General features: G+C 45.6%; 1 protein-coding gene across 1 annotated transcript; it reads right to left on the minus strand.

Moving 5' to 3' along the window:
- Window positions 1–2594: 2594 nt before the first annotated feature.
- Window positions 2595–9116, minus strand: MAGEF1 (MAGE family member F1). The gene is made up of 3 exons (XM_077119325.1): window positions 8886–9116; window positions 8613–8672; window positions 2595–4245 (listed from the first exon to the last, which is right to left on the minus strand). The coding sequence occupies exons 1-3, from the start codon at window positions 9114–9116 to the stop codon at window positions 3595–3597; spliced, it is 942 nt and encodes a 313-aa protein (XP_076975440.1). The 3' UTR covers window positions 2595–3594.
- Window positions 9117–11072: the final 1956 nt, after the last annotated feature.

Below are 11072 nucleotides of genomic sequence, written 5' to 3' on the forward strand. Positions count from 1 at the left end.
TGCCACTCCCCTACATGTTCTCCCCCCACCCAAGTGTTTTACCCAGGAAGATCTAGTTTTATGTCTGTACCTGAAGGAAGAAGCAGGGGAGAGGGGAGTTAAAGCTTCCTTCTCCCTCCTGTGAATGACTATGGGCAGCAGAATTCATCCCTCCACCCTCACCACGGCCTACGTCTCCTGTGCACGTGGGCCCAGAAGCCATTCTCTCGGTACTTCTGAGAAGCTGATGATGGCAATTGTGATATGGGAGTTTTCCTTTCTGGTCTTGCACCTCGAGAGGCCTCCCCAAGGCAGGGCACAAGTTCTGCTGGTTCTTTGGACCATATGGATCAAACAGCACTGGAATCGTATTTGCAGGTTCAAAAATGTTATTCGATTGTTCCATGGCATAGAAGACTTAGTTTGAGGCTTAGCGAGGAGTACAAAGGAAGACAGAGGAAACATGTCCTATAGAGGCAAAGCATGCCAAGTCTGAGCAAAAACACACATTCTGCATGTAGTCAGCACTCCCAGAATACTGGCAAGAAAGTAGGCAGGACTGGGGCCAATGAACTATCCAGATACTTCCCCAACCATCTATGTCTTGTCATCATTATCTAGCTGCACTGCTTTTATTTGTGTCTCTAGAGAGAGTGGCGTACTGAAGAAAGAGTATGAGTTAGGAGAAAGAGGGCCCACCTCTAGAAAGAGTACCAAGAAACAGGTAATGTAAAATAATGACAACTATAGGCTTTTGATTCAGTCAGAGCTCAGTTCCAATCCTTATTCTGTCACAGCCCACCTGTGAGACTTGGTGCAAATCTCAAAGACGTCTGTCTGCTTACTGTAAAATGGAACAGATCGTATCTATTTTGTAAGACTGTCATAATCATTTAAAACATACATAAGGCATAGAAAACCTGGCTTATCTTAGGTAATAAACAGCAAATATTATTAGCATTAATATTGCAAAACAGGGGTGTTTAGTAATACCTACTTTGCAGGGTGGTTGCAAAAAGTAGAAAATAATTGCCTTTGGCCTATAGCAGATGTTCAATAAACAGTACCATTAGCTATCCTGGCCATGTTTCTGACCTTGAGCAAAGTCACCTCTGAGACTTTCTACTCTCATTCCCATAACAACTACAGTGGCAACTGGAGATGAATTACCCATGCTTACTTCTTGAAATTGTGATAACTGAAATCACGCATAACACATTGGAAGCCAGGAATGAGAAACAATGTGCTAGAACGAAAAAATCACTGGGTTGCGGGGCAAGAAAGTTGTTTTCTACTTTGGTGCTATCTTTTGGCTAGCAAGTGGCTTTTAGCAAATCACCAAGTAACGTGACCCTCAGGTGCATACTCTACTGACCTCTCAGCAGCTGTGAGAAAGTATAAATGTGAGGTTTATCATCATTTTTGGCCCTTGGGAAAGACAATCTGTTTTCATTTTTAACTCTGATACTTTGCGAAAGAACTTGGTATAGAGTGGCACTCATTATTTTTTTCGTGAATTATTTTTAATCATCAGCAAACTTATCGCCTATGAGCTGATAGCTTTTGGTCCCAATCTGGTTTGCTGGATCTCTGGACCTGTGTGTGCCCCAAAGATATTTGTATTCCATGCCAACCTTAACTTACTCAGAACTGTTACTTGGACATGACTGGAAGCAGGAAATGCAAAACAAAGAAATAAGAGAGAAGAAAGCAGCTCTTCTGTATATGGTACCTGTAGGCACAATTTCACAGTCTCTTCACATCCATTTCTGGTTTGATTACCCTCTTCCAGGTTTTCTGTTATTTTATGTATTTAGTCTATAGGATTTCCCTCCAGACGGAAGTTGACAGGATCACAGAAGCCAGAGCTGCTTTTGTGGATGACCCTTCATGGTCAGTCAAATGTGAGGGATGTCTCACAGGTCTCCTCCAGATGGGAAGTGGTAGGTGGAAACACAAGGTAGAAATATCAGTGAGGGCATTGGGCTTCCTGGTGTCAGGGGTGTGATCCTGAAATGGAGCTTCTTGGTACTGGGGGACATCAAATATACCCTCCACCCATACTACATAATGTTACAGAACTGTTATGCTGTCTGGTCTCCGAGGGCTCTGTTAGAAGAGGGAGTATTGTAAGAGAATGAGAGAAGGAAGACAGAGGGCAAAAAATGCTAATAGCCACCATCATAGTTTGTGGACTGTAATAAATTGCCCAGGAACAAGAGCATTGTCAAAGATGGGATATTTTCCGCACCTGCCACATACTAAGTCTTTCCCCCATGTTATTGAGGAGCATCTGTGATCATGTAATTTTTAATAACATATCCACCCCTCCAACTTCCTCACTTACATCTTCCTCCTCTCTTTTTTCACCATTCTTTGGCCTGCCTGCTGTTTATCCCTCCCCCAAAGACTGACTAAAGGTCACTTCAAGCAAACCTCACTCAATCACCCTACCTGGGTTAGGTGTCCCTCTGTAGCCTTCAACTCCCTGCACTGTAACTTCTGGTTTATTTTACTCACTGTCCAATTTTTTATCTTGTTCAGCACTCTATCCCCAAATGTCTGTGCATCATGCAAAAGAAGGTACTCAACAAATATTTAATTTATTAAGAGTATTAACAGATATATTTCTAATTTATTGTACTTTCAATTTTTCTTTCCTAGCTACAGTAACAGCTAAGTAAATAGAGGTACATGTTAATCTATTTACTTATTTTTTAATACAACAGACAAAAAGCATCAGGAGGCTAGACACCCAACAGCTATTTTTTTTCCTGGTACCAGATCATCACACTGCTGCATTCTTTCGAACCACTGAGGAACACATAAAAAAGCTGCATAATGTGATCAAGAATCACAGAATAAAATGGAAAGCTTCTCAATACATTTTGCAAAACTCAACAACAAAAACTATACAGGGAAAAAGTAGATCAATTTCATTATAAGCAGCAATTTAATAATATATTACATGTAACAAAATATAGTAAGTAATAAAACCTAAATCCTAAAGTTACACAAATACAGTTAATACAGAGACAACGACCTCCCCTATCCCACCCTCCCTACTATCATGTCTCAAGACAACAGCTTCCGTACCCATGGGGCTCCTGCTGGCCACTTGACAACCAGCCCTAGCATTGGCACTGGCATACGCCCTAGCCCTCAAGCTGGCCTCGGCTCTTGCCCTCTTGGCCTCATCTGCCAGGGCCTCACTGTACTGCACTGGCCAGTGCTGGGGTTCTTTCTTATGGAGCTTGGCCACGAACCCCCAGGACTTGCTAGTTTCCAGGTTGCTTCGGGGACCCCAAGATAATTTATATTCTGGTGGACTGGTGTAAGGTACCCGCCTGTAACTGAGGTATTGCAGCTGCACGAAATCTTCCATACTAAGCCTCTTTGGGTACCCAAAGAGCTAAGTGATACTTTGAGGGCCGCACCCCCAACCGACGCAGCATCTCCCAGACTTGGGCCTCCCTGGTGCTATTACCTTCCAAGTAGATAAGGCCCAAGATCATCATTAAGAGACCCAACCTGGGGCCATCTCCTCCCAGATCCTCCTCCTCCTCGCAAAGAGGTTTTAGTTTGTTGATGAGATGTTAAGTGTGATGCTTGGGGTCAAGCTGTTTCAGCTCGAGCCCAAAGACGCAGGTGCTCTGCGGCCCTTGCGATGATCTCAGGGAACAGATCCTTAAAGTCTCCGACAACGCATTTCACCATCTCGGAGCGTGTGATGGCACTCTTCGTCCTGTCCTTCGCCAGCAGGAAATGCACTAACTCTGTCACCGTCGGGTGCAGACGGCGGCAGACCCCGCGCCCGGCCAAGGCCTTTGCGCCTCTCTGGATGAGCGCGGGCTCCGCGGCCGCCTCGCCACTCACAGCGCCAAGGGCCTCGTTGGGGCTGTCCCGCAGGAGGGGGCTCGGGGCCTCCCCCCGCGAGGCGGTCAGGGCCGGGATCTCACCATCACGACCGCCAGCCTTCTCCGCCTCGGCCTGAGGGACTGGGAGACAACGGCTCCGGGTCTCTGTAACATGTTCTCGGGCAGGCAGGTGCAGCGCATGAACTGTCCGCGAGGGGTGCGAGCTGCAGCGGAAGGACTGAACCGTGGCCGGGTGGAGGGAGGACCAAGAGACGGCTGCGGCTCTGGGGCTGCGGGGCCGCACCAGCGAGCGCTCGGAACACCGGCCGCACCGCCACCGGGAACCGGAGCGGCGGCGCTGCGACCGCGCAGCCTCAGTAGCCGCCGCGCGACGGCCTCTTCCGGCCAACTAAGCCAAGATGGCACCGCCGGGCCGCCGAGGCCCCTCCCCTTCCGGTTCCCCGAGGGTTGGGCTGTCCGCGGGCGTCTGTGGATCCCGGGGGCTGAGAAATGTGCTCCTTTCGTTGCTGCTGAGGCTCGGCAAACAGGAGGGGATCGCCGGGCTGTTCCTGTCCGAGGCTTGCAGTGTGGGGAATATTTTAATGGACAGGGATAAAATAGGGATGGAATTCCAGCCATGTTCTTTCAGCAAGTGCTTATTTATAAGTGTGTGTATCTAGGATTTCGAGGGCTTTCCTGTGACTGGATGCAGGATGCGTGGAGATGAAGGCTTGGAGATAAGACTGCACGGGTCGATGAGTGAAGATTCTCCACCAGGAGAATGATAAGGAGATTGAAATTTATCTTAAACATGACGGGAAAAAATTACAAAGGGCTTTAAGCAAGGAAGTGTCAGGACCAGATTTGTGTCTCTGCAGTCACTCTGGGGGCAACGTGGGCGTTATTATAGTGCACAGTAGGAACTGGGACCTGGTCTGGGGAACTCCACAGATACTGCTAAATGGATGAGTATGATAAGAGGTGTGGACAGGAGATTCTACAGTGATGAGAGGAAGCTGATAAGAGATATATTTAGGACGTACAGCTGGCAGGAGTAGTGGTTCACTGGAGAGAAGGGGAGTTTTGTTTTGTTTTGTTTTTTCTCTAGTCAAAAGTAACTACTTCCCATTATTTTCTTTTCTTTTTACACACCCTGAGATTTCTCCCACTCCTTGCCTCTTTTTTTTCCCTTCCTGTCTGAAATGCCCTTTCCCATCACCTCCATCTCTTGATCCTATTCACCATTCAGGGCCCAGTTAAAGCAACACCTTTCCAAAGCCTTCCTTAGTTAAGTGGAAGTTATTTACTGCCATCTCACAATTGCATGAAAATTTGTATTTACTTAACCACTTATAAGGATGTTTTATGTACTAAGCTCTGTTGTAGGCACTTTTAAAATATTTATTCTTTTAATTCTCCTTAAAGTAAGTATTATCATCATCCTTATTTTATAGATGATTGTGACTTCCCTATGGCATTTTCTGTTTACTAAAGATGTAATCTAAACTCACTGACCCTCAATTGCCTTGTTAGAAAAATGGGTATAATAGCAGCAACAGTATTGTGGAAATTATGCGAAGCAAGAACTTAAAGCATTTAACACAGTGCTTGGCACACATTGAGTATTCAATAAATGTTAGCTATTCATTGTGTATTTTTGATGTGCTGATATGTGCTAGGTAATTTACATGTATTAGCTCATCTATTTCTCACAACAGGGCTGCTAGACTAGTGGTATTATTATCCCCATTTTAAACAGAGAAGTTAAGTAAGTTGCCCAACATCACATAACTAGGATTTGAACAACCAGAGTGTATGACTCCAGAGCCAAGCTCTTAACTACTCTATTAATAGGTGTTTATTATTGCTATTATTTATCCTGCTTTGTCTTGCATCATAATTATTTTTGTGTTTATCTTATTCCACTCCAAAACCAAACATCCTAATAGCTAAGGTTATGACTTTAATTCTTTGAAGGGCCCCTCACAGTACATGAAATATGATTGTCATTGAATAAATGATGGAAATCTTTATTTTTTTCCTGTAATAAGTTACAATTTTTTATTTTAAGTAAGTATCTGAGAATGTTAGACTTTTCTAGGTGTATTCAGGTTGAAAGAACCTAAACATTACACTGTCATTTTAAAACCTCTGAAAATATATATGCATTTATATGACATACAAAACTGAAAGGATGTGAGTGAAGTAAGAGGATGTTTATTATGGTCTAGTTTGAGGCTATTATTAGTTTCCATTGTGCCAGATATTTTATGTACAATATAATTTAGTCCTCACAAGTCCCTCTTGGGAAGGTATTATTATCTCCATTTTATAAATGGGAGAACAGTCACAGAGAGGTTAAATCACCTGCCCCAAACCACCCACTTGTTAAGTGCTGGACTGGAAATGAGAACCCAGATCTGTCTACTCTGAAGTGTGTCCTCCTGATGACCATGCTGGTCTGCCCGGTTATCTTTTTTCCCCTAAACAGAGAGAGCCACCCCTACTTAAAAGCACAGTGCTAGAGTAAGATAGTCCATTTGCATATATTTCTCACTTCAAGCATCACCAAGTATGCAGGAGATGTATTGAATGGAAAGAATTTTGAGGGACTAATTAGTAATAATATGCTGAATTTTAAAAACTAAATTAATAACTTAATACCAATCATCCAAAAAAAGAAAGAAAGAAATGTGCTACTGATACAATATGGATGAATCTCCTAGACATTAGGTTGAGTGAAAGAAGAAAGATACAAAAAATGACATATAATTTGCTTCCATTTATATGATGTTCAAGGCAGGTTAAACTCATTTGCAGTGACAGAAACTAGAACAGCAGTGGGCTGGAGGGGTAGGGGTTGACTGGAAAGGGCATGCTGGAACTTTCTGGGGGTGATGGAAGTGATCTGTATCTTGGCTTGGATGTAGTTATTCATTTGCCAAAACTTATCAAAGTGTACACTGAATATCTATGCATTTCATTGTATATAAACTATACCTAAAGCTTATAATTGAAAAAAATATGAAAATAAAGAAGATTTTTAAAAAGTTTTAAAAAGCTTTAGCTCCCTTTAGCTATGGGAGGTGGGAGGGATATGAAAGGTGAATGCACTTGGCTTTACCACTTACCAGTCAATGAATCATTCAGTGTTGATAATGGGAGAAACTAAGCAATAAGTTTTCAAGTATTGATTGTGTCTACCATGTACTGGACAGGCAGACTTTGAAGACAATCCTTACTTAAATTATGAAAAGGGAGGAGAAGTGTATCTCTTTGGGTAGAGGGGTGGTGAAACAAATACTTTGCTGATGATTAGATTGAAAACTTCTTGAGGGAGGATCCTTGTAGCCTAGACTAGAGTCTTTCAAAGCCAGCTGTGCTTAGTACACTTTAGTATGTGGAATGGAATAAAGGAGTTACACCGGAAAAGCAAAATTGCAGTGTGAATTATCCTGGAAATGTCCAGCAACCTGTGGAAGTGTAGAAAAAGCATCTCCTGGGACAAAGCACTGGACCAGGTCCGAAGAACTGAATTCTGGTGCTCCCTTGTTAACTCATTCGTGGGCAGTAGCCTCTCAGGCACCCTGATTTTGTCATCATTAGGCCTGATAACACTTGCTTTGCTGTCCCCACAGGGTTATTTTGAAGTTCAAGAAAGAGTATAAATGTAAACATGCTTTTAAAGTGCTTTCCCATTAAGAAACAAAATAAAATATAACAGACATTTTAAAGGAGAAGTGGTAGAAAAATTCCAGTAATGAGTGTGACTGGCCTCTCATGCAGACATTTTGGAATGAGCTTACGCATTCCTGGTTGAAGAAACTGTCTGGCCAAAAAAGATTAAATAAAGAAATGTCAAGTACTGACACTCTATCTGAAGCCAGTGAATGCTTTGGTCGGGAGCCAGGGTTATCTTGCTGGATTCCTTAACTTGGCAATAGGGTCCTCCAAACCCTTGTGTGCCCTCTTCCCTCAGGTGCAGGATGCAGCTCACCCCAGATCTGAGTGGGTCGCTGATGTAGATTGAATTGTGAACCCCAGTTTGGGCATGTTTTTGGTCTTGGTCTGCATTCTGGTGGGTGCTGGACCCATTGGACATGAGAGTTCTTCAAGGTGTTATTTCAGTTAAGGTGTGGCCCTCCTAAATCAGGGTGGGCTTTAATCTGGATTACTGGAGTCCTTTTTTCATAAGCAGAGTGAAAGTCAGATGGAGAGAGAAGGAATGGGGAGCAGCCGGAAGCTGAAAGTCAACAGAACCTGGAAGAGGTAGGAGAAGATGCTGCCATGTGCATTGCCATGTGACGGGAAAGCCGGGGACCAAGGACCGTGGGCAGCCATCCTGGGAGAAAGCATCACCTTGCCAATGGCTTAAATTTGGATTTTTCCTAGCTCCCAATCTGTGAGCCAATAAATTCCCATTGGTTAAGCCAAGCCAGACCCATTGAATGGTATTTATTTTAGCAGCAAGGAAACTAAAACTGTCCCTAAATGCCTAGGTATTTGTGCCTTCTGACAACTGATCCAGCTCAAAGGAAGGATCAGAGGCACAGCTTTGTCCTGTATCTCTGGGCCAGGGGTAAAATGGAGCCCAGTCTTGTCAGAGCGGAGAGGGTAGAGCATGCAGCCTTGGGGTCCTGTTTGCGTGGCTGGGTTTGAGGCAGGATGGCCAGGCGGGTGATTGGATCTGACTTGGGTAATGAAAATTGTTTGTTACTGTTTGAAGAGTAATTGTGTAAGCAACAGTACTTCTGTGTTTGGCTGCCAGTGACTCACCAGTGTCTGTAACATAACACCAAGCCCAGAGGAGGAGCAGCCCGTGGCCAGCCGGCATGGCTGCCCGAGAGAGGGAGAGGTAGGGGGCAGAGGGCCCCTTACTCATTCGCCCCTTCTTCCTCCTCCACGGCCCCTCTCCCTCTCCAAACCTCGAAGTGGAGTTGGTGAGAAGGCATTTGCCACCTGGAGACAATGAGACCCAGTGCAAGGGGAAGGCGAGCTGCTGGCCGGGCGCCAGGGCCCTGGTCTGAATGGCCGTGGCCAAGGGGCTGCCAACAGTCCATCTCCATCCCGGAGAGACGGGGCCCGGCGGTCCCCGTCGCCCTTCCCAGCCCGGCCGGGTCGCGGTGTGGCCGTGATCAGAATGTGCGGGGCCGCACGGGCTGTGAGCAGCGCAGCAGCCGCGTCCCCTCCACTGGCCGCCTGTTCATTTGGATTAGAGAAGCCTCTCCCGAGTCCCTTTGTTGGCTGCTTGTTATTCCGCACGCACTGAGCGCTGCACATTCATCTTTATTAGTTCTAATTGCTTCCCCATTCTAATGGGATCTTGATATTCCTATGCAATTGAAAGGAAATGTATTCATTAAAATAATTCTTCTCCTAACTGCCGCTTCAAGCTGCTCCTCTAAGTGACATTGTCTCTCCAGCCACAGCCCGCTGGGGTCTCTTATTAAGACTCTCGTCAAAAGCCAACCTTGGGCAGCAAACTTTCCTTGCCGGAGTTTCCAGACACTGAAGCGAGGGTGCTTTTTAATCGGCTCACACACAGAGGTTTGGAGGCCAGCTGGTGTAATTGGGGGTGCCGCGGGGTGGGTGGGGGGAGGGGCTCGCCTCCAGCTCTGCTTCCCATAACAATGACCCTTTTCTGCACGCCTACCGGCTAATTTGGGGAGTGCTCCCCCCCCCATCTGTATGAAACTTTTTGTTTATGCCACAAGCAGTTACTAGGTGTGTTCTAAGTGCAGGGCGCTGAGTAAGGTGCTGTGGGAAGTGTGAAGAGGGAGCTCTAGTCTCAAGGTGTTTATAGTCTCTGTGGGTGGCTCCCAACTCCAACTCCCTAAAGTCAGGCATGAGAGGAAAGCCTGGGAACGCTCTCAATATTTCCCAAAGCTTAATAGGATAGAGAACTTAGAAAAGCAGCCTATTATTTCATAAATGTGTTTGATTTAACAACCCGAATCCTTCAAGACATGAGATCATGGGGTAATACAAGAAGCTTCTTTGTGTCATTGGGAACCACCGATCTATTTGGGGGGAACAAGCCATTATAAAAATGAGGGCCGTGTAAATGCATGCTATTTACATGAATGGTATAAATAAAGCACTGTAGGAGTTTGGAGGAAAAAAGGGAGCAAAGTAACAGTCTCGTACTGGGCACTACGATGCTGTTGCTTGAACATTACTTAATCCTCATAACAGCCCTGTGGGGGAAGCATAATTATTCCACGCTTTACAAATGAGGTCCAGGAGAAGTGAGGTAGCATGTCCAACGCAGGGAGATGGGTCAGGACTGGAACCCCAGCCTTCAGATTCCGCAGCACAGGCTGTTCACATCGTATCTGTCCGGGTGGTGAGAGAAGGGTGAATGTGGAAGGTGGCGTTTGATCTCCCTTGAGACCTGCAGCGGGGGTGAGATGTTGACAACTAAGGAGTGGGGTCTGCGGGGAGGAAGGCAAGCAAAGCACAGGGGCTGGGAAGACCTTGCCATGTCAGGAAACAAAGGGTCTAGGTAGCCTGGAGACGGAGTGTGTGCAGAGAGAGGTGCAGTGGGAGAAAAGCAGAAAGGTTTGTGAGGGCCAAATTGTAAAAAGCCTTATTTGTCACAAGGTTTTGAAATTTATCCTGCAGGTACTTCTGCAAGGAGGATACCTAAAGCCTCCAGACAAACCTGGTACTTCTTTCAGGCAATCAGTTTTCCTGGAGGTGAATAATTTTAAACATCTTCATGCTAAAAGGAATTCAGCTACATCATGGAGTAGCATGGAAAATTCTCATGAATTTTTAAGAGAAAACAAGAGGCTTCAAAGAGAGTTCCAATGTGCTGGCAGGAGCTTCAGGCTATGCAGTCCCCTGGGGGACCCGAAGGCATTTCTTCTGTCTGTTGTTGAGGTACTTCAGCAGGAAAGTTTGAGAAGTACTGATTTTGGATAAAGTGTTTTTGATCCTAGGAATGAAATAATTAGCTGCATATCCAGAGGGGCTGAGGGTCTTGCCAGCTGGGCTGGGCAGGGCAGGGACTGAGGGCTGGGAGACCGGTTAGGAGGCGGTTGCAGTAAACTCTCAGGAGACAAAAGGGGCCTGGGGCAGGGTCCCGCCGGGGCACGGTCTCCCCCGCTTCCACACCCTGAAGAATCTGCTCAATAATCTTCAGACAAGTTCTGTGCCCCTTTGGAGGAGTCTGACTGAGACACCCCACCCTGCAGCCACTCCTTTCCTTTAGGGGACTCAGAAGCTTAACGA

Source organism: Tamandua tetradactyla, chromosome 10 (genome assembly GCF_023851605.1).
Source record: "Tamandua tetradactyla isolate mTamTet1 chromosome 10, mTamTet1.pri, whole genome shotgun sequence".
In the NCBI taxonomy this organism is placed as follows: domain Eukaryota; kingdom Metazoa; phylum Chordata; class Mammalia; order Pilosa; family Myrmecophagidae; genus Tamandua; species Tamandua tetradactyla.